Source organism: Geotrypetes seraphini, chromosome 5 (assembly GCF_902459505.1).
Source record: "Geotrypetes seraphini chromosome 5, aGeoSer1.1, whole genome shotgun sequence".
Classification (NCBI taxonomy): Eukaryota; Metazoa; Chordata; class Amphibia; order Gymnophiona; family Dermophiidae; genus Geotrypetes; species Geotrypetes seraphini.
In genome coordinates, this window is record NC_047088.1 from 128,869,916 (window position 1) to 128,894,153 (window position 24,238).

Genomic DNA, 24,238 nt, shown 5'->3' on the forward strand with positions numbered 1-24,238 from the left:
ATTCCAGCTACAACCATCATTTCCTTATCAACAGCAGCAGATGAATCCAGAGACTAGTGGGATAGCACACATCGACCAGCAGGTGGAGATAGAGAACTGATTAACAGGTGGTCATCTTGGATGGAATGTATCCTGCAGCTTCAATATGCTCTATCTCCCAGCAGGTCATGGTCGCTATTCTCATAGTTCCTGAATTCTGGCAGTCTATGGTAGTCTGTTCTCCTGCTGAGAATTCTCTTCAGTGAGAAAGGGGTGTTCGGCTGAATGGTGCAGACTTTAGGGGTTACACCTGGGCCCCCCCAGGACCCTGCCTCACCCTCCCCTCAAAGTCAGTGAGGGGTATTCACTCCCTCTATTTCTTCTTTCACTTAATAAAAAAAAAAAAACAACAACAGGGTGTTTAAAATTAGTGTAGCTGTGTTTTTACTTTGTAAGCAGTCTACAACTACTACTCTATTCAAAACTTCCTGTATGGAGCAGGTTTTGTCACTTCGGGTAAGATTGCTGTTACTTGGTTTATTACTGGTTGGCCAGCGGTTTTCGTGTGCTGCGGCTGAGGAATCTTAATTTTTTTATTCGATGCAGTAACATGGCAGCTGAAGTTGTTAAACGGTGTTCCTGCTGTGGGAAGCAGCGAACACCATCGGGTTTGTGCTCTGCAGGGTGCGCGGACGCTTCGGGGGAAGATGTAATTATGGTGCCAGTTAAGTTAGTGCTTTCCTGCCCGAATGACGCAAGTTCATTTTCGCCAGCTCTCGGCAGATACAGCCTTGTCGGCAGTTCAAGACAATCAGCTGATTGATACCGCACTTCTTTCTCTGATGGCAGCAGTTTCTCTCCTCAGCGGGGTGTCAGCTGTAGCACCAGCACATGAGTCAGCGGTAACGGCAGGACAGAAGGCATTTCTATCTGCGGGACAGAACTCAAGACAAGAAGTAGTTGACACAGCAAAGAATATGACTGCTGTGATATCACAGCCACAGCATTTGCCATTTTCCCCTGAGTTTGTGCTGCTTTTGCATAAAGCATTTCTTCTACAGAGCGCTCAGCCTTCACTTCAGGGGAAAGTTGCTTTACCTGTTTTAACTCAAACCCCTGTTACCCAATTTCAGCAGGGTTTGCAAGTGGCTAAACGTTGCAGAGTGGCCCCTAAGGATGGAGGGGACAATCCATTGGAATCCACTTTATCCCTTCCTCCTCCTGAATCTTTAGCAGATAGGGATGTGGCAGATTTATAGCTAGAGTAGGCACTATGTAGGGAGGTGGATGATCCCACAGTGCTCCATCTTTTCCATAAGGAGGAATTATCATACTTTATTTCTAAAGCATTGCAAGGTCTAACTATATCTCAAGTGGATCCGCAGGTCTCAGAGTAGGCTAATCCCCTTATGGCGGGCACAAGGAAACTGCCTAAGACTTTTCTGGTTCACAAAGCTATGATAGAACTTATTTCTGCCCAATGGGACACACCAGAGGCAGGTGGAGTAGCATAGGAGGAGCTGGAGAAATTTAAGCTCCCAAGAGTAGATGCTTTGGTGGCTGCGGTTACCAAAAACTACTTTGCCAGTTGAGGGAGGTGTAGCGCTCAAAGACTCCCAGGATAGGAAACTTGAATCTATGCTGAAACTTTTCTTTGATATAGCGGCTCTAACATTGCAAGCAGCAGTGTGTAGTTCCTATGCGGCAAGAGCTTGTCTACAATGGGCGCAGCAAATGGCAGATACCATGTTGGAGTTGGGGATGTCTGTTCCATCTGACTTTCCGGATATGGAAACGGGTTTAGCTTATTTGGCGGATGCATTATATGATATTATTTGTGCTTCTGCAAAACAAATGTCTCTTTCTGTAGTTTCTCGCAGATCGTTATGGCTCCGTCATTGGGCTGCGGATGCGGCCTCTAAACTTAGGCTCATGAGGCTCCCTTTTAAGGGTCGTCTTTTGTTTGGTGAAGATTTAGACAAGTTGGTCAAAGATTTCGGTGATTCCAAAATGCAGAGATTACCGGAAGATAAGCCTAAGGGACCTTTGAAGCCTGTGACTCCCAAGCCTCGTTTCCGAGATATTAGAAAATATAGACCTGGGAAACCATACTTTCCACCATTTTATGGTTCCTCTTTTAATTACAAGCCTAGGTATCAGCAAAAGAATTCCTTTCATCCTACAAAACCCCCAACCGCTCAACCAGCCCCTACCCCATCCTTACGAAATGCTCAATGACGGGGACTCGGCTCTCTCTGCCATTCCCATAGGGGGGTCGGCTGTCTTCCTTTTTGGCAGAGTGGGCAAAAATAACATCCGATCAATGAATATTGGACATTATTCGAGAAGGTTAGAAATTAGAATTTTCTTCTCCCATCGCAGATTCTTTCTTGGTGTCCCCGTGTTCGGGGACAGCCAAGAGGGCATCGGTGCAAGTCACCCTTCAGATCCTTCTGGAACTAGGGGCAGTAATTCTAGTTCCTCCGGAGCAAAGGGGCCAGGGAAGATATTCCATTTACTTTATAGTGCCCAAAAAGGGAGATTGGTCAGACCGGTGCTAGATCTCAAGCGGGTCAATCAGTTTCTCAACATCAGACATTTCCGTATGGAAACAATAAGATCAGTTATTGTAGTGATTCAGCCAGGAGAGTTCCTTACAGCGCTAGATCTCAAAGAAGCCTACTTACATATTCCCATTTGGCCACTGCATCAGCGGTATCTTCACTTTGTCATTCTCAGCCAGCACTTTCAGTTTCGGGCAATGCCATTTGGCCTTGCCACGGCTCCAAGGACATTTTCAAAGGCGATGGTAGTAGTGGCGGCGTTTCTTCATAAGGAGGGCATTCGTGTTCATCTTTACCTGGACAACTGGTTAATTCGGGCCTTTTCAAGACATGAGAGTCTGACAATGACCCAAAGAGTGCTTTCACGTCTTCAATCTTTGGGATGGGTAGTCAACTTTCCAAAGAGCTCTCTTATCCCCTCCCAATCATTGGAACATCTAGGAGTATTGTATGATACGAAGGTGAGGAAAGTCTTCCTACCCAGAGCTTGGGGAGAGAAGTTACAGTCTCAAGTTCGTCTCCTTCTACAGTCTCCCACACTGAGAATAAGGGATTATGTGCAAGTTCTAGGATCAATGGTGGCAGCTCTGAAAGTAGTGCCTTGGGCTCGCTTTCACATGAGACCACTGCAGCAATCACTTCTCTCCCGGTAGTCCCAAGTGTCTCAGGATTACAATCGTCGACTTCGCTGGACTCCTCAAGCATCACTCAGCATGAATTGGTGGATCAGCGAGACCAATCTGTTCAAAGGTATGCCACTGGAATCACCGGACTGAATCATAATTTCTACGGATGCCAGTCTGTTGGGTTGGGGGGCTTAGTACCTTCAGTCCTCAGCGCAGGGGGTCTGGTCTCAGGAAGAGGCTCTGTGCTCCATAAATCTTCTGGAGTTGCGGGCGATCCGGCTGGCGCTTCTAGCATTTCAGGCCTTGATTCAGAATCGGCCGATCAGGGTCTTTTTGGACAGTGTCACGGCAGTGGCATATATCCAAAGACAGGGGGGAGCCTGCAGTCCTCAACTGGCGAGCAAGGCAATGGTTCTGCTTCAGTGGGTGGAAGCTCATCTTCCTCTTCTCTCAGCAGCTCACATTGCAGGACAAGCAAATGTTTAGGAAAATTGGGTCTGTACTATCGCCCACCTGGGCAAATGGAAGAAATCGACAAGGATCTGGAGGCTGAACTGAGACAGGTATGCAAAAGTGGAAGGGTGGTGGTGATGGGGGACTTCAACTACCCTGGAATAGACTGGAGTATCGGGCACTCAAACTGCATGAGGGAGACCGAATTCCTAGAGGTTATGAGGGACTGTTTCATGGAACAGCTGGTCACGGAACCAACACGGGGTGATGCCACTCTTGACCTAATCCTCAACGGACTTGGGGGGCCCGCTAAGGAGGTGGTGGTGCTAGCCCCACTAGGAAACAGCGATCACAACACGATCCAGTTCAGGCTAGAAAGTGGATCATCAAAGGTGAAAAGAACTATGGCGACAGCACTCAACTTCAAAAAAGGGAACTATGATGCCATGAGGAAAATGGTGGGAAATAAACTCAACAACAACCCAAAGAGGATAGAGTCCGTAGAAAAAGCCTGGATTCTACTCAAGAGCACAGTGCACGAAGCACAGAACCTGTGTGTTCCCAGGTTCAGGAAAGGGTGCAAAAAAAATAGAACAAAAATACCAGTGTGGATAACAAATGCAGTAACAAAGGCGATAAGTGACAAGAAAGCATCATTCAAAAAATGGAAAAATGACAAAACTGAGGACAACCAAAAGAAGCATAAAATACACCAAAAGGAGTGTCACCGAGTGGTTAGGAAAGCAAAAAGAGAATATGAAGAGAGACTGGCGGGGGAAGCAACAAACTTCAAATCGTTCTTCAGGTATGTTAAGGGGAAGCAACCAGCGAGGGAGGAAGTGGGACCCTTGGATGATGGGGACAGAAAGGGAGCGGTAAAAGAGGAAAAACAGATAGCTGACAGGTTAAATGAGTTCTTCACGTGAGTTTTCACGAGGGAGGACACAACCAACATTCCGGAACCAGAGGATATCGTAAAAGGAGAGCAAGATGAAAATCTGGACCAACTAGAGGTGAGCAAGGAGGATGTCCTCAGGCAGATAGGCTAAGGAGCGACAAATCACCAGGTCCGGACGGCTTTCATCCAAGGGTACTCAAGGAACTAAGAAATGAAATAGCTGAGACACTTCGACAAATATGCAACCTATCCTTAAAACTGGAGAGATTCCGGGGGACTGGAAAATAGCAAATGTCACACCCATCTTCAAAAAAGGCTCAAGAGGAGAACCGGGAAACTACAGGCCGGTGAGCTTGACCTCGGTCCCGGGTAAGATGATGGAAGCGCTGATTAAAGACAGCATCTGGGAACACATCGAAAAAAATGGGCAACTAAAGTCGAGCCAGCATGGCTTCTGCAAGGGCAGGTCATGCCTCATGAATTTATTATACTTCTTTGAGGGGGTAACAAGCCAGGTGGATAAAGGGGAATCCATAGACATCATTTACCTTGACTTCCAAAAAGCCTTCGACAAGGTGCCACACGAAAGACTGCTAAGGAAGCTATGGAACCACAGGGTACAAGGGGAGGTCCACCGATGGATCAAAAACTGGCTGGCGGACAGGAAACAGAGGGTTGGAGTAAAGGGCCATTACTCATTCTGGCAATGGGTCATGAGCGGAGTTCCGCAGGGGTCGGTACTGGGACCGCTCCTGTTCAATATATTTATCAACGACCTGGAGGCAGGAACGAAATGTGAGGTTATTAAATTTGCAGATGACACCAAGCTATATAGCAAGGTAAATAACGTGGAGGACTGCGAAGATCTCCAAAAGGATCTGACAACACTGGAAAAATGGGCCATAAAGTGGCAAATGAGCTTCAACATAGGGAAATGCAAGGTCATGCATATAGGAAAAAAGAACCCGATGTTCACTTACAAAATGGGGGGTTCACCGCTAGGGGTGAGCAACCTTGAAAGAGACCTGGGAGTGATGGTGGACACCACATTGAAGGCGTCGGCGCAGTGCGCCTCAGCCTCAAGGAAAGCAAACAAAATGTTGGGTATCATTAAAAAGGGTATCACGACCAGGACGAAGGAAGTCATCCTGCCACTGTATCGTGCAATGGTGCGACCGCACCTGGAGTACTGTGTTCAGTACTGGTCGCCGCACCTCAAGAAGGACATGGCAGTACTTGAGAAAGTCCAGAGAAGAGCAACTAAACTAATAAAGGGCATGGAGGACTGAAAAAGTTGGGGCTCTTCTCCCTGGAAAAGCGGAGACTTAGAGGAGACATGATAGAAACCTTCAAGATCATGAAGGGTATAGAAAAAATAGACAGGGACAGATTTTTCAAATTAAGGGGAACCACAAGTACAAGGGGGCACTCAGAGAAATTGAAAGGGGAGAGGTTTAGATCAAACGCCAGGAAGTTCTTCTTCACACAGAGGGTGGTGGATACATGGAATGTGCTGCCGGAGGATGTAGTAAGTAGGAACACGCTACAGGGATTCAAAGAAGCTTTGGATAGGTACTTGGAGGACAAAGGGATAGAAGGGTACAGATAAGAATAGAGGTAGAGGTAAGTTATAAAATTAGACAGGGACCGCTGTTTCAGGCAATAGGCCTGATGGGCCGCTGCGGGTGCGGATCGCTGGGCAAGATGGACCTATGGTCTGCCTCAGCGGAGACAACTCTTATGTTCTTATGACTTCCTCAGCAGAAATCTTCTAGATCCCAGAGAATGGGAACTCTCCACTCAGGCATTCCAGATGCTGGTGCAGCGATGGGGCATTCCAGAAATAGACCTCATTGCATTGTCTCGAAATGCAAAGCTTCCTCAGTTCTTCAGAAGACACAGGGAGCAGGAGTCAGAGGGGGTAGACGCATTGGCTCTGTCTTGGCCTCGCGGTCGTCTTCTTTATGTGTTTTCCCCTTGGCCAATGATAGGTCGGGTGCTCCATCGTGTAGCCCGATTTCAGGGCTTGGTAATATTAGTAGCTCCAGACTGACTGTGCCGACCGTGGTATGCAGATCTGATGGGCCTCTCGATGGGCGAACAGTTGCGGTTTTCAGTGACTCCAGATTTACTCCATCAGGGTCCGATCAACATGGAAAATCCATCCCATTTTGGTCTTACGGCCTGACTCTTGAAAGGTCATGACTGAGACATAAGGGTTATTTAGAGCAAGTTATTTCCACTCTTCTCCAGGCAAAAAAGAAATCTACTTCTGCGTCTTATGCTAGAGTATGGAGAGTATTTGAGTCTTGGTGTGGTGATCAGGGTATTTCACCCTTCCATGCTTCTTTAGCTAACATTCTATCTTTTCTACAGGATGGAGTTGCCAAGGACTTGGCGTACAATTCTCTTAAAGTTCAAGTAGCGGCAATTGCTTGTTATAGAGGCCGCGTGTCTCGATCTTCCCTTGCTTCTCAGCCTCATGTAGTTCGGTTTCTGAAAGGAGTACAACATATTCGGCCACCTGTTAAGAAGCTCTGTCCGGAGTGGAGCCTTAAGTCTTTGGAGGCTTACAGAAGGCTCCGTTTGAGCCTTTGTCCACTGCAACTCTAAAGGATGTCACATTGAAAGCAGTGTTTCTTGTAGCTATGGCTTCAGCCCAGCGGATTTCTGAGTTGAAGGGGTTGTCATGTAGAGACCCTTTTTTACGAATTTCAGATTCAGGGGTCTCAATTCAGACTGTACCATCGTTTTTTCTGAAGGTTGTATCTTCCTTTCATGTCAACCAGTCTCTCTTCCTTCCTGCTTTTCGGAAGCAGGATTGGGGGGCGCACTTCTCTTCACTCTGTTTCCTGGATGTACGTAGAATTCTTCTCCACTATCTGCAGGTTACTAACGACTTTTGACAGTCAGATCACCTCTTTGTGCTGTTTGCGGGAAGCAACAAAGGTATGGCAGCATCCAAAGCTTCCATTACTAGGTGGATCAGGGAGACCATTGCTTCCGCTTACTTGATAGGGGGAAGAGGTTACCGGAAGGTCTTCATGCTCATTCAACTAGAGCGATAGCTACTTCCTGGGCTAAGTCTAGAGAATTTTCCTTGGAGAAGATATGTCGTGCGGCTACTTGGTCTTCTAAGAATACCTTCTCTAAACATTACCGGTTGGATGTGGCAGCGTGTGCGGAGACTGCTTTTGGTGCTTCGGTCATCGCGGAGGCGGCGTTTGCTTCCCACCCAGATTAAGGATTGCTTTGCTACATCCCACTAGTCTCTGGATTCATCTGCTGCTGTTGATAAGGAAGGAAAAATTATGTTCTTACCTTTTAATTTTCTTTCCTTTAGACGCAGATAAATCCAGGGCCCTGCCCTTTCTGGATGTTGTCTGTCAGTTTATCTTTAGCACGTTTCAGAAGTTTTGTTATAGTTGACAGTTGTGTTCTGTATTAATATCTTTGAAATTTGTTATGGGAAATATGTTTTTTGCATTCTGAGAATTTTCTGGTTCCAGATGCTTGGGCAAAGAGCAATACTGAAGCTGCAGGAGACGTTCCATCCAAGACGACCACCTGATAATCAGTTCTCTATCTCCACCTGCTGGTCGATGTGTGCTATCCCACTAGTCTCTGGATTCATCTGCTGCATCTAAAGGAAAGAAAATTAACAGGTAAGAACATAATTTTTCCATCTTTCTAATGCACTGAGGCGTTTATTATGATCTTTGAATGATAATAGGATGGCCATTTCCCATATCTCAAAGGCTCATCTTGCCTCAAGTAGAGATTGTGCATTTTTTTATTTAGTTCCACGGTTATGGAATACTTTGCCCATAGACTTGATAAAAGAAGAATCCTATATAAACTTTAAAAACCATCTAAAAGCATACTTTTTTCAAATGGCTTTTTCAAATTGAAGAAACAAGTTTGAGATTGCAATCTGTATTTATGTAGTTATTAATTTTTTAAGAATATTTTAAGTTTGTATTAATTAGTTAACTTTTATTATTGATATTTTATTGTTATAGAATTTTATGTATAAAAAATAAATAAAATTTGTTCTTTTTTTCTTTCATTCCTTTTCTATTCTTGAATGGAGTTCTTTTCTAAATTGTTTTAAATATACTATTGTAAACTGCTAGGATCCTTTTTGGCTATTATGCGGTATATAATATTATTAATAAACTTAAATATATTTTGATAATTTTACACCAATTCCAAGCTATTATATAAATGCAAGATCAATTAACAATATGACACATATTATTAGAGATTTATTAGAAGACAGACAATCTGGATTTTGGTTCATTACTGAAACATGACTAACCTTACTATCTGATCCTAAGATATAAGAAATACAATATGTCCACCAAGTTATAAATTTCTCCACATTCCACAACAGAGTAAAAAGAAGAGTAGGTTAGCACCCTGTTATAAGAGGTTTTTTTAAAAGTGCAGTTGTTAGAAATTAACTAGAATGTATAGTATACAAAAGCTCTAATGATGCATATATAGATTCATTGTGTTATAACTTTAATACTGTGTCCACTCGGAAAATTGTCAGCAATGAAAACTGAAATTGCAGAATCCTTATCCAAGTATGTAGTTAAATTTGATCGTGCTTCACTGATAGGGGACTTGAACTTATATTTAGGGCTCCTTTTACTAAGATGCGCTAGCGTTTTTAGCATACGCAGGATATTACCACGTGCTACAGCGTGCTACACAGCTAGAACTAACGCCAGCTCAATGCTGGCGTTAAAGTCTAGCGCGTGGGGCAATTCAGCGCGCACTATTCCACACATTAATGCCCTAACGCACCTTAGTAAAAGGAGCCCTTAGAAATTTTTATTGACTCTATCACCAAAGATTGGTTCTCTTTTTTAGATTCTCTTGATCTCTCCTGACCTAAATCTGAAACTACTCATATCAAAGGACATCAGTTGGATTTTATTGCTTTAGGGCTGAAGTAAATACTTACTCTTTATATTTAAGCCACTCCTTATATAAAATCCACTGATTATGTCCAGGATAAGCTGCATCAGATCTGTTATACCGATATTTATTTTATTTATTTAAAACATTTATAGACTGCTTAATATCTAAGAAGATTCCAGCAGCAAACACACATAAAAATTTATAAAAACATATTAATATTAAAGACCAACATTCTCAAAATCTCATCTTATATGGTGACAATATATCAAGGCAGTTGTTAGGTTTCTCCCTCTATTTATTAGTAAAATCTAATACATAGTATTAGTCCATGGCACTGGCTGCCACCAATCTGAAAAAAACTGAGATAAGAAAATTATGGGTGGAAAAAGCAATAAATCCAACTGATGTCCTTTGATATGAGTAATTTCAGATTTAGGTCAGGAGAGATCAAGAGAATTTAAAAGAGAGAACCAATCTTTGGTGATAGACAATAAAAATTTCTAAATGTAAGTTCAAGTCACCAATTAGCGAAGCCTCATTACAAATAGGCCTCAACAAAAAGTTGTGTCTTTAAGAGCTTCTTAAAGTTAGTACAATTCGTACGCAATCTTAGATGTCCAGGTAAATTACCGTATTTTTCGCTCCATTAGACACACTATTTTCCCCCCAAAAGTGGGTGGAAATTAGGGTGCATCTTATGGAGCGAATACCCAAAGCGCCCCCCCCCTCCCTGGTTACTTATTTTTAATGCGGTCGCCCTCTCTCGCTGAGAGCGGCACCCTCAGCTGGCTGGCAGGTGACAGGCAGGCCCTGGCCCTCTTCCTCCTCCCTGCCGCCCCCCTTTTTTTTTTTTTTACTTCTGTTCACGGCCAAAGTTGGCTGGCTGCCTGGTTCCCGCTGCTTCCTCCCAGAACTGCTGGCTGATGCAGCTGCCTCTTGTTCTCTCGCGGCATAGTGGCACACCAGGTTGCCTGCCTGGTCCCGCGCAGCTTCCCGCGAGAACTCCGCTATGCCGCAAGAGAATGGAAAAGGAGGCAGCCGCATCAGCTGGCAGTTCTGGAGGAAGCAGCGAGAACCAGGCAGCCAGCCAGCCTTGGCCACAAACAGAAGTTAAAAAAAAAAAAGTACACATGGGGGGCGGTGGGGAGGAGGAAGAGGGCCAGGGTCTTCCTGTCACCTGCCTGGGGGGTAGGGAGGGAGGATGGAGAGGCCGGGACCTGCCTACTTGCCCTCCCTGTCCAATTAAAAATAGGGAGGGAGGAGGGAGAGACTGGGGCCTGCCTGCTGCCTGGCTGGGGAGTAGGGAGGGAGGAGGGAGAGTCCAGGGCCTGCCTACTTGCCCTCCCTGCCAAATTAAAAATAGGGAGCGAGGAGGGAGAGGCCTGGGCTTTCCTACTGCCTGCCTGGGGGTTGGCCTGCCTGCCTGGGGGAAGGTCTGCCTGCCTGCCTTCCTACCCACCAGCCCTGTCCCTTCCCTATCTGCCTGCTTGCCATGTCCCTACCTGCTTGCCTTCTACTAGGCCTGCCTGCCCTGTGCCTTTTCCCAGCCTGCCCTGTCCCAGCCTACCACTAGACCACCAGAGGGGGGACAGGGTACAGAGCTTGGCAAGGAGTGTAGGGTTTGGTGCAGAGCCTGGCAGGGAGAATTTGGTTCAGAATGTTTTTTTTCTTGTTTTCCTCCTCTAAATTTAGGGTGCATCTTATGGTCAGGTGCGTCTAATAGAGCATAAAATACGGTATTCCATAGATGTACCCTAGCAATACTAAATATTTTTGATTTTGAAGAAACACCATACACTTCTTTCCTTAATCGCAGCTAATCTCATAGCTCCCTCTGATCTCAGCATTCTACCAGGTCTATAGATCTCCCATAGAGCACCAAACCATGCAGGTGTCGATCTGCATAGAACTTTTTTGGGATCTTGCCAGGTACTCGTGACCTGGATTAACCACTATTGGAAACACCTTTAGTCTACCCCAGTATGACAATGCTTATGCTAGTTTTTAACCATGTGTGTTAATATTATATAATGAAAGGTTGGCATCTACTTTTTATTATAGAATAGGCTTTAAATAAGTGTCATAACCAATGTTCTTTAATAATAATAATAACAGCTTATATACCGCAATACCGTGAAGTTCTATGCGGTTTACAGAAGATTAAGCAAAGGTAACAAATTGAATTGACTTTAAGAGGGGAGGAAGAAAGAGAATTAATAGGACAGGAAATTCATTGTTGAGGAGAGAGAGATCAAAAGGACAAGTTAATCGCTATAGAGGGGAGAGAGAAGAGAGGATCAGTTGTCTAGATGCTTTAGGAACAAGTGTGTTTTTAGATGTTTCCTAAATTCCCCATAAGTAGTGAGCGAAAGCAATTGTTCTAGGTCTTTACCCCATGATGCTGCTTGGTGTGAGAGAAGGTGTTCATGGTGTTTTTTCAGTTTACAACCTCGAACTGGAGGAGAAACGAAATTGGAATGTGAGCTTCTCTTGTGTCTGTTGGCTATGAAGAAAAGGTCAGTTATGTATTTAGGGGCAAGTCCGTGTAGTGCTTTAAAGTAGAAGCAGGCAAATTTAATCTTTACGCGTGCTGCCATTGGCAGCCAATGCAGCTGCCGGTAGTAGGGTGTCACATGGTCAAACTTCCTCAGCCCAAAGATCAGTCTGACTGCTGCATTTTGCATCAATTGTAAACGTTGCATATTCTTTTGGGAAATTGCTAAATAAGCGATGTTACAGTAGTCAAGTAGACTTAGTACGAAGGATTGGACTAGGGTTCTGAATGCCGATGTATCGAAATAAGCTTTAATGGATCTGAGTTTCCAGAGCGTAAAGAATCCCTTTCTGATTAAGGAGTTTACCTGGTCTTTCATGGTTAGGCATTGATCCAAAGTTACACCTAGTATCTTAATGGTGGGCTGGATAGGGTAACTAAGTTTATTGATACATAGTGGTGATTTGGTGTCAAGCGGATGTGGTGAAGCAACGAAGAAAGTTGTTTTTTCTGAATTAAGTTTGAGCCTAAAGTTTGTCATCCAGTGTTCCATCACATTTATGGCTTCTGAAGCTTTGGGAATATTTTCAGAGACAGAATTAGCGAATGGGGTGATAATCGTAAAGTCATCTGCATAACTAAATAGTTTTATTCCCAGCTGGGTTAGCTGCGTGCCCAGTGAGGACATATAGACGTTGAAGAGCAATGGAGATAGTGGAGACCCTTGTGGCACACCGGATGGATTGCTCCAGGTGTTTGAAAGCTCATAATTAAAACGTACCTGATAAGTGCGGGATATAAGGAAGCCATGGAACCAGTTCAGCACCTCATCTCTGATACCAATGGCGGTCTACTAGATCAAAGGCAGAACTCGTATCAAATTGCATAACCAGGGCATTAAGGCCCTTACTAAACAGTAGGTGCAGATTGTCTAAGATAGCCGCAATTACTGTCTCAGTACTGAATAACGGTCTAAAACCGGATTGAGTTTCATGTAGGAGAAAGAACTGATCAAGATAATCCATCAGTTGGATGTGTACCAATCCCTCCATAATTTTTACAATAAACGGAATGGATGCTACCGGTCTGTAGTTGGATATTAGGGCTGAAGATTCTTTTCGATTTTTTAGAATTGGGGTTATTATTATGTGACCATTATTAGAGAGAAACTTCCCAGTTTTTAGGTTGTGAGCCAAGTATTGCATCAGCGATAGTTTAAATTCTAAAGGTGCCGCTTTCATGATTTCTGGGGGGGCATGAGTCCAGAACGCAATAGGATTTAGAGTATTTGTTATATAGTCGGGTGTAATTATTCCACTCTAAATCTTGAAAGGAGCTCCAGATCATGTCTGCCGGTATATCATTTCCGTGGGTGAGCTATTTGATGATCACTAGGGTCGTTAGTTGAACAATGGATTCTAAGATTTTTAATTTTTGAATCAAAGTACAATGAATGCTAAGTCATTTGCAGAGGGTAACTTAGTGTTGTGTGTGGATGTGGTGTAGCGAGCTGTGTTGAATAAATTTGTGATCAGGTTGAATAGCTCTTTTGTATTGATTCCTTGTGAGATGAGTTGATTTTAATTGAGTAGAATGCTTTACGTTTGTCTTATCATTTGTTTGTAGATTTTTATGTTAGCTCTCCATTTGTTACGGTCTGCTAGTTCTCCTGTTTTTTTCCAAGTTCTTTCTAGTCGTCTAGCTAGTTGTTTCATTTTTAGAAGTTCGGTGTCAAACCATTTGTTATATTTATTTGCATTACTTTTGCTATTACATATAGGGGCGATTTTGTCTAAAATGGATGTGCTGGTTGTCATCCAGTGATCCCAGAAATCGATTCCTTTTTCTATCTCTGATTGCAGTTCTTATTGTGACCAGTATTCTATTGGGTTAATATAGCCTCTTGTGTGATCTCTTTTTATTATTGGGCGTGTTTTAGATTTATGATAAGACCAGATTAGCTGAAAATAATAAGTAAAATGGTCAGACCAGATATCATGACACCAGGTGCCTTTACGTATAGAGATGGCAGGGTCTGGGATGTCCTTTGAGGACATGGCTACCACATCTAATTGATGGCCTTTTTCATGTGTTTGTGTGGGTGGAGGGAGGTTGTAATTGAGTAGGGATAGAAAGTTTTTAAACTCTTTCGCATTTGTGTTGTCTTCTTCATCTAGGTGTATATTTATGTCTCCTGCGATGATATTGTAAGAAGGACCGATTGAATTGTTTAGGACAAATGCACAGAAGTCTTCTTTGGCTTTTGGCCAGCTTTTTGGTGGGACGTAGAATAATATGCAGAATAGGGATTCTGCTAGATGACAGTTACCAATTTTACAGGCTAAAATTTCTAGTTGGTCGGTCATTTTGGAATCAAGTAGTTCAAACTCAAATCCTTCTTTAAGAATAATTGCTAAACCTCCTCCTTTTTTTCCCACGCGGTTTAGCGTAAGGATTTTAAAATTGTCTGGTAGGAGATCAATTATTATTGGATCATCTTCTGATAGTAACCATGTTTCAGTTAGTAAAAGGCAGGCTATTTGCTTGTTAATGATCCAATCTTTAATTAGGAAGGCTTTATTCCTGACAGATCTAGTATTAAGGTATGCACAGGAGACAGATGTGGGTGTGATAGGTTTGGTAGCGGTAGTGGTTTTGATGGGTTTTACTTGCCTTATTCTTTTTTTAAGGGTTCGTTGGTGTCTTCTTTTATTTGAGATAGTAGTAATGTGATTTGTTATGTTTTCTTGTGGATCAGAGATGTGTAAAATTGACAGATCCGGGTAGTTGATTGATTGTAATTGTGGGTGGAGTGAGTTAACATTTTTGATGTTGCCAATTACCAGACAAATCAGTAAAATCAGAAGGAGATTCATGTTTGCAGGGTAAAGTATTTCTTCCTAGCATTGAAGTGTAATGGTTTCCCTGTAAATTCTTGAGTTATTGTTTGTATGGTTGTTGACTGGATTGATGTAATTTTCGAAGGTGGCCCAAAAGGGATATAGATCCTAAGCAGATCTACGGCAAGTTTCTAGTAATTACACATACCTCTACCAATTACTCATGCATTTAACAATTGTTTGTGTCTCTGATGGTAAGACATGCCTCTATAGTTCCTAAGCAGTCCTAATTCAAGACCCAAACAATTACACAGGCATCTAGCGGTTAAACCTACATCTAGCAATTGTATGTCTCTGATGGTAACATATGCCTAGCAGTTACATATGCAGGCAGGCAGTTCTTAATCGCAGGATCAAGTCGATGGGCTCCCTGTATTGGCGATGGCTGATCCCGCTGCTTGGATTTAAAAGCAGGCAGTTCTTTTTCTAGCGGACTGCGGGAGGGGTGGAGCTCAAACACCCGGCAGAATCGGGTCGATGGGCTCCCGGTGTTAGTGGCTGGTCCCTCTGCTTAGATTTAAAAGAAACAGGCAAGCAGGCAGTTGATTCTCCCCAGCGGACTGCGGGGGGCACGGAGCTCAGACACCCGGCAAGATCGGGTTGATGGGCTCCCGGTGTTAGTGGCTGGTCCCTCTGCTTAGATTTAAAAGAAGCAGGCAAGCAGGCTGTTTATTCTCCCCAGTGCACTGCAGGGGGGGGGGGGGGGCGGCGGAGCTCAGACACCCGGCAGGATCGGGTCGATGGGCTCCTGGTGTTAGTGGCTGGTCCCTCTGCTTAGATTTAATAGGCATCTGTTAAAGAATTTATCCTCTGTATGCATTTTTTTTTCCAACTTTTTTAATGTCATCATAGGGGACTGGAGGAAATCCCATACAATTACAGTCAGTAAAAGTTACTGAAAATACATCTACTTCCTACATGCCTCAGAATATTGAAAGACAAAGCAGCTTTAGAAAACTGATGAAGAGACTTTCTGAATTACACCCTGAGACTAACAGGTAAGAAATTTATCTCCTCATTGGTGAGTATACAAATTAATAGATGGTTTATTAGATTTGTCTATAAACAATATTCTGTTGCATCCCTTCCGGATTCCATACACTAGATGTTCAATCCCAACCTGCAGTCCGGGTTTTGCAGGAATTCACATCTTTTCAGAACACATGTTGCATGGTAGAATCAGTTTCAGTTTCTGCAAGTAGTCTGGGCAGAAGTCTTTTGCTGTTGCTCTGCTTCTGTTTCTTATTTTTTCGACAAAAGTTTGTTTAAACTTAATTTCTTGGTGGCTTCAGTGCTGTGAGACCTCTCGCAAGTGGTCCGCTGTCAAGAGAAAAAGATGCAGTCCTGTGGAGCCAGACTGCAGCTTCACCGGAAAACTCTGATGGATCTTGTTCAAGTGGCTGGAGACTCGAACATCAAGACCAAAAGAATTGCCAGAATGGATTCTCTTTCCCACATCATTGGGCTAGAGACTCCGTTCTGTGAATTCAAATAACAGATGAGAAAAAGCTATGTAAAAACAAATGGTTTATTGACAAAGCTCCCTTAGCCTGGGAAGAGCAGGCCCTCAGAATTTCAGTGCTCTTCAAAGAGAGAAAACAAGGCAAACAGATTTATACCCTAAGTGACATCATTTGTAATAATTATCATGCTTTAGAATACAATGGCACAGTTGATCACATGACTTCCTTTCCAAAAATGCCTTACGTCAGTGTTAACATTAAAAGTCCATTCTGTTAAGTTTTTAAATCCAGCAGGTGGCTGTGTTTCACTTTTCTTCCTAAATCAGTTTTGATCTTTGACCTTTCCAAGTATCAATCATATCAGTTACAAAGCCCTACTTCCTACAAACACATCTTGATTTCTGTATGAATTTCAAAGTAGTATTGTATTGTCTAATCTCTAAGAAACAGATTCTCTGTAAAACACCCAAATTTCCTGTTCCTCTGAGAACCTTATCCCATGTGAACAATGGTACATAAATCTATGTTTCTTAAGAGTTACAAAATAAACCTTCTGAACTTCCTAGCATTGTCTGAAATGTAGAATCAGCAATTTAGACAGGGAATGCCAATCTGTGAGCTAGCTAAATCTATTTATTGCAATCTATTTATTACAAGGCCTCATGGCTGAGTTTCCAATGCAATGTGCAGATAACTGTATTTTTTTTAATGTATTCACTTAAGTTTGATTCATTCACAATCTCAGTTTTCTGTAAATTCCAGAAATCTTCAACATTTCCCTTCTTGTAACAAGACTCTGTTACACATATGCTAGCTAGTAAGTTGATATCCCTCACTCACAAAGGGTTGTATGCAGAGGATGTTGAGACCAGATAAGGTAGTGTGACAACTTAAGCTGTTCTTTCGAGTAGCTAAAGTTGAGAGAAATCATCAGATGTGAGCTAAAATGTCATGAACTGAATCAAAACAAGTATAAGAATGCCAATTGTAAATCTTGACTAGCCAAATAATGAAAGTAGAACCCCATGTGTGAGACAATGTAAAAAGAGATTGTTCCTACTTTCTTAAGTAACTGTAGTCATAATTATTCATGGAAGGATCAATCAAGGTTTGAAATTGTGACTGATAAGAAAAGGCTTCATAATGTAGACATCAAATCATGACATCTTGCTTAAATGACATTCATCAAGGACATCAGTGTTAAGGGGCTATAGTTGGCAATAAACTTCACAATAAGGACATTACATTAGCCTACAATTTTTTTTCATATCATCGATAACTGTCACACCTGTAAATTCCTGAAATCTTCAACAATCTGTGAAACCAGCCTGCTGCGTGCCACCTTCTGAAAGAACCTGGGGTCCCTCCCAAGGAGTTTGCTGGCCGGTGACCCCACAGTCACAGGTTTCTAGCACAGGCTGAGTGCATCTGGACAGAAACATACGCCATAGACCGAAAAAGCCTTTTGGGAGCTCTCTTCTCTGGCTGTGCCAGATTTCGATTGCCATGCAGATTTTCTGTTTCTTCTGTCTCCTGCCACTGTATTTAATTTGGATCCAGCTGCTGAGTTTGCTGAGACTGGTCTCCTTGGCCTCCCTGAATATCTGGATTTGGAGGTTCTGATCCTTCTTCACATTTTCAACAGGCTTCTGTCTGCCTCTTTAAACTGGTGTTCTGAAAGAGCTCCATTTGGGTTTTTTACTTTCTAGGCTTATTCTGCCAAAGCCTGGTAGGCTTTTCTCACAGGAGAGTGCTAGAAGTTAGATGGAGCCTGAGCAGGCTGGTCCTGGTTTTCCTTCAGTAGGGTTAAGCCAGAAATCTGGCAGTAGCCTCCGTGAAAGTTCAGGTTGCAGGCTTTGCACGTTTTCAGGTGTGCAGAGGAGCTAGTTCGCTTACTACTCTTTCAGATCTGACTAGGTCTATGAGAGGGACACTTCATCTGCATCCTCCCTTGCATCTTCTTTTCCCTTCGTGGATTCTTACCATCATTTTACAAGCCTTGACGAGGCTTCCTATGGGATGTGGCTCTTCTTGACCTGACATTCACGATGGTTTTTCTAGTTACCGTTGTCTCAGCACGGTGTATTTTGGAGTTTCTGCTCTTTTGTGCAGAGAACCTTTTTTCAATGTAATAGACGCGGGTGTTTTCCTCCGTAGTGTCAATGGAAGTCTCGGCTTTCCGAATCCATCAAGAGGTTAGTTTGGTAGACTTTTCTCATAGGGGAGTGCAAGGAGTTAGATGGAGTCTGAGCAGGCTCCCAGTTAGGTAGTCCTGGTTTTCCTTCAGAAGGGTTTAACCAGAAATCTGGCAGTGGCCTCCCTGAAAGTTCAGGTTGCAGTTTTGCATGTTTTCAGGTGCACAGAGGAACTAATTTGCTTACTACTAATCTTCCATTCTGTAACGTCCTCCCTTGCATCTTCTTTTCCCTTCGTGGACTCTTACCATCATTTTACAAGGCCTTGATGATGTAGGATGTAGTTCTGCTGGACCTGACGTTCATGATGGTTTTTCTGGTCACCATTGTCTCAGCACGGTGTATTTTGGAGTTTCTGCTCTTTTGTGCAGAGAACCTTTTTTCCATGTAATAGACATGGGTGTTTTCCTCCATACTGTATATTCCTTTTTGTCGATGGTGGTCTCAGCTTTCCAAATCCATCAGGAGGTTAGATTGCCTGCATTTCATACAACAGGTTCAGAGCAAGAAGAATGAATCTTCCACAAAGTAGATGTCCGGAAGATCTTGCTTCTTTATTTGGAAAGGATAACAGTTCTGGGCTCTCTGATCACCTTTTTGTTCTCACTGCTGTGCCTCACCGTGATGGGCTGGCATCCAAGTCCTTGCTCACTTGATGGATTCAAAGGGCCATTTCTGCTACTTACATCGCCTATGGTACACAGCCGCCGATTTTATTTACAGCACTCATGCTGGGAAGGGTGGCAGCGTCGTGAGCGGTGTCTTGCGCAATTAATCCTGATGAAATTTAGAGGGCAGCTCTTGGTCCTTTCTTTGTACTTTTACCCAGTTTTATCGAATAGATGTGGCGGCGCATTCTGCTGCGATTTTTTTTTTTTTTAGGACCTCAGTTTTGTGATCAGGCTCTTCTGTCCCTCCCTAGCTTCCGTGGCTTTGGTACATCACCTAGCATATGGAATCTGGAAGGGACGTAACAGAATGGAAGATTAGGTTTCTACCTACGATAATCTTCTTTGTGTTAGTCCCTGGATGATTCCATACAACCCGCCCTCTGTGTACATTCAGTTGTTGATATAGCCTGCTCCTTTCCGCCTCGGTTACTCTCCTTACAGGCTTGAAGATTTTCCATCCAGCTGACAGATCCTGTGAGGCATAGGTAGCAGAATACTTTTTTGTTTGGGAGGGCCTGCAAGCTCTGTCCCAGACCCTGCCTAATCTCTGCCCCAGACCCCGCCCCCATAATAGTACTAATTATAATACCATTTTTTCCATTCGTTTTTCATATATACATACAATATAATCTTATTAACAATACATGATGGTTAACCACAAAATTAAACTACTCAAAGCACATTGTACATTTCTCAATATTCATTCCTACCAAAACACCTGGCCTTGGTCACACATGTAGAACACAGATAACCTCTATACAAATACAGAACCACAAACTAAAAGTACTAATATCCTATATAATAGACTAAGCGCAAATGCGCACTTAGGATTTCGTGTTGCCTGTCGCTGTGGTGTGTGATCCGTGGCAGCCAACCCAGCAGCAGGGAACATTCTGGCCACTCCCCTCCTCCTGCCCTCACTCACCCTGGAAGCCAGGCAAGCTCTCTCCCTGCCCGCGTCCTCGGCAGGGAACACACCTCGGCCCTCACTCGCCTGCTGCTGCTGATCCTCCTGTAAAGAGCAGCCTGCGATGGTGGCCGGCTTTAGCGAACCTCTCAGGCCGCTCTCCAACTCGGTAGCACGTTCCCTCTGATGCGATCCCGTGCATCAGAGGGAATGTGCTACCGAGGCTGGAGAGCGGCCTGCGAGGTTCGCTAAAGCCGGCCACCATCGCAGGCTGCTCTTTACAGGAGGAACAGCAGCGTGAGAGGAGCTGCCGCCGGCACTTGTAAAACTTAAAACAAAAACCTTCGGCCACAGCAGGCCAGCCCACGGGAAGGGAAGGGGGAGGGGCCGAACAGAGCAGGCCAGATCGCAGGGAGGGGCCGAACAGAGCAGGACAGCTCAGGTAAGAGAAGGGAATTGCTTCACAGGGACCTGGAGGGGAAGGGAAATATCACTGCTGTGTCTGCAAAGGAAAGTGGGGGGGGAGAGTAGGGAATGGGGGGGTGGGGGAAAATGCTGCTACTACTTCACAGGGATCTGGAGGGGAAGGGAAATATCACTGCTGCTTCTGCAAAGGAAAGTGGGGGAGGGAGAGAAGGGAATGGGATGGGTGGGGGAAAATGCTGCTACTACTTCACAGGGACCTGGAGGGGAAGGGAAATACCGCTGCTGCTTCTGCAAAGGAAAGTGGGGGGGGGGAGGGGAGAGACAGAAAGAAATACAGACAGACAAAGGAGGCCAGGGAGAGAGACAGACAGAAATAAAGACAGACAGGGGACCAGAGAGACAGACAGAAAGAAAGACAGACAGACAAAGGGTGCCAGGGAGAGAGAGAGAAAAATAGCAGGAGGAACAGAGACAGAAAGAAAGATAGAAAGAGACAGGAGCAGGGAGAGAGACATAAATAAAGAAAGACAGACAGGGTTTTATTTATATACTAGTGTTTAAGCCCGTTACATTAATAGGTGCTAGAATATATGCCTAAGATGCAAGACTTTGCATACAGTACAATCCCCAGAGAAATAGAAAAATGTATTTCTTTCTGAACAGTGCTAATTATTCTCAAATTCAATCACTAAATTGAAAATAAAATCATTTTCCCTACCTTTGTGGCCTGGTGATTTTGGTTTTTAAACTCTTTCCCTGTCTCTGGCTGCACGTCCTTCTGTCTGTGCTCTTAACTGTGTATCTAGGGCCACTTTATCCATTTGCTGTTTTTCTCTCCTTCATTTTCTGCCATACATCCATCTTTGACCCAAACAGACCGGGGATTTTGTATTACAGTAAAACTTTCAAAATAGAACAAAACACTCATCAATACTGGGCAAGTTTCTCAAATAATATCATCATGTAACATTTAAAGGCTTTTAAATATTTAAATGTGCTCATCAGTAAGCTCTTCAGTAAGGTGCCACAACAGCGGTACAACATCACTGGAAAGGTGCTTGAATTTTAATCATAACACATTGCATGGAGCAAGGAATCTTGCTTCTACTGGAGTGGCAAATGTTATTGCTCTACAAAAGCTGTTTAACAGTAGACCACTTATCTGAAAAAGTCAGTTCATGGCTCCAACACAGTCTGTGTTTCGCTAAGCTACATCAGGAAGTCGGAAGGATAAGCTTTTTGTATTGATTTTATTTGCAGTGTGCAGTGCCTTAGTCCTTTGATTTACACACTTGGGGGCGTCTTTATTCAACATCAAGTATGTAGATCAAAGGACTAAGGCACTGCACACTGAAAATAAAATCATTACAAAAAGCTTATCCTTCCGGCTTCCTGATGTAGCTTAACGAAACAGTATTGGAGCCGTGAACTGACCTTTTCAGATAAGTGGTATACTGTTAAAAGCTTTTGTAGAGCCACTCCAGTAAAAGCAAGATTCCTTGCTCCATGCAATGTGTTATGATTCAAGCATCTTTGCAGCGACGTTGTACCGCTGTTGTGGCGCCTTACTGAAGAGCTTACTGATCACATTTAAATATTTAAAAGCCTTTAAATGTTACATGATGATGATATTTGAGAAACTTGCCCAGTATTGATGAGAGGAGGGTCTTCTGTGTTTTGCTCTATACATCCATCTTTAGCATTAACTTTTAACATTCAACTTTCTTCCATTTTTCTGCTTTCTTTTCAAAATCTACTTTTCCATGCCTTCCCTTCCCATCTATCCATGTGTACCATCTCTTCCCTCTTTCTTCTCCCCTACTCCCATCTTTCCATAAGAAGCATTTCTTCTTATCTCTTCCTTACTGCACCTATTGCTGTGCACAATCTCCACTTTCTGTCTCCACTTCCCCTCCATCCCTATGCAGCATCTCATCCCTCTCCTATGGTCAGACATCTCTGTCTTTCTCCTTCTCCCCTCATATGGTCTGGCATTTTTTTGCCTCTCCTTCCCAAAGCCTGGAATCTCTCTCCTCTCCCTCCTTCCCTCCCTCTTCCCAAGATCTAATATCTCTCTCCTCTCCTTTCTGTGGTCTGACATCTTTCTCTCTTTCCTTCCCATTCCAGTGGTCTGACATCTTTCCCTTCTTTGGGTCATCTCTCCTCCCTCCCATTATAACATTTCTTCCTCCCATCTCTCCACCAATATCACGTCCAATAATTCTCCCTCTTTCTTTCTTTCCCTCTCACGCCATACACCTATGTCCAACAATTTTCCATTCCTTTTCCGTCCCCCACCAGCAGCATTTCTTTCTCTCCCTCCACACTATTCCACCTGTGCAGCATCTCTCTTTTCCTCGTTTCCTTACCCTCCAGCCCCTGCATTTGTCCTTTCCAACCCTCTCCCAGTATGTGCAGTATCTGTCTTCCCAACCCCCTGAGCATCTGATCTCCTTGCCTTCCCAACTCACTACCTCCTGTACTCAGCCTCTCCCTGTCAGGCTTTGCACCCAACCCCCTTCCCTCCCCCCTGTCAGACTGCAGCCCCCTTCCCTCTCCCACCCCTGATAGGCACTGCAACTAGCCCCTTTCCATCTCTCCCTCCCTCCCCTATCAGGCTCTTCACCCACGGAATCGGGTTTTTCAACGAGCACTGCCCCAGCCCCCTTCCCTCCCAATCCATGTCAGGCTCTGTCTTCACTCACGGAAAAGCGTTTCTTCTGCTGCTGAGCTACAAAGAGCAGGAGCGCGCTTCAGTGTGCCTGCTCGGCGCGGAGCAGCTTCTTGATTGGCTCCTGCGAATTCTCCTGGATGTACAGGTATGTGCTTGACTTTGAGACTGAACTGATTTTACCACTAGGGGGAGTGCACCGTGTGTTCTGAAAAGATGTGAATTCCTGCAACACCCAGACTGCAGATTGAGATTGAACACCTAAAGGGGCATAATCAAAAGAAACATCTAAGTCCGTTTTGGCCTAACTCACAAGTCGTCCAAAGCCAGGCACGGGAAAAGGTCCATTAAAAAAAAAATACATCCAGCATATTTAAAAAAAAAAAAAATTGTCCAACTGTACATCCAGCTGTCTGATCGTCCAGACCGCTAAGTCATCCATCTTTATACCCCATTTTCATCCAAAAATTTGTCCAAGTCAAAAACGCCTAGAAAAAGACCTTTTGGACGTGGAAAGGGTCAGAAAAGTAAGGGACTGGACACCCAGAGTAGTGGGGCACCTTACAGGCACTGCTGTGAACTGCATAGTAACATAGTAGATGACGGTAGATAAAGACCCGAATGGTCCATCCAGCCTGCCCAACCTGTTTCAATTTAAATTTTTTAATTTTTTCTTCTTAGCTATTTCTGGGCAAGAATCCAAAGCTTTACCCTATACTGTGCTTGGGTTCCAACTGCCGAAATCTCTGTTAAGACTCACTCCAGCCCATCTACACCCTCCCAGCCATTGAAGCCCTTCCTATCCCATCCTCCACCAAACGCCATATACAGACACAGACCGTGCAAGTCTGCCCAGTACTGGCCTTAGTTCAATATTTAATCTTATTTTCTGATTCTAGATCCTTTGTGTTCATCCTACGCTTCTTTGAACTCAGTCACAGTTTTACTCTCCACCACCTCTTTCGGGAGCGCATTCCAGGCATTCACCACCCTCTCCGTAAAGTAGAATTTCCTAACATTGCCCCTGAATCTACCACCCCTCAACCTCAAATTATGTCC

At 43.9% G+C, this 24,238-nt stretch overlaps 1 protein-coding gene across 1 annotated transcript in view; it reads left to right on the top strand.

Moving 5' to 3' along the window:
- RBM44 (RNA binding motif protein 44) overlaps positions 1-24,238 on the top strand; it is a 1,074,496-nt gene that overhangs the window by 936,872 nt on the left and 113,386 nt on the right. Inside the window, exon 8 of the mRNA XM_033944849.1 lies at positions 15,699-15,844. Within this exon, the coding sequence (XP_033800740.1) occupies positions 15,699-15,844 (146 nt within the window). The remainder of the gene's footprint in view (positions 1-15,698; positions 15,845-24,238) is intronic.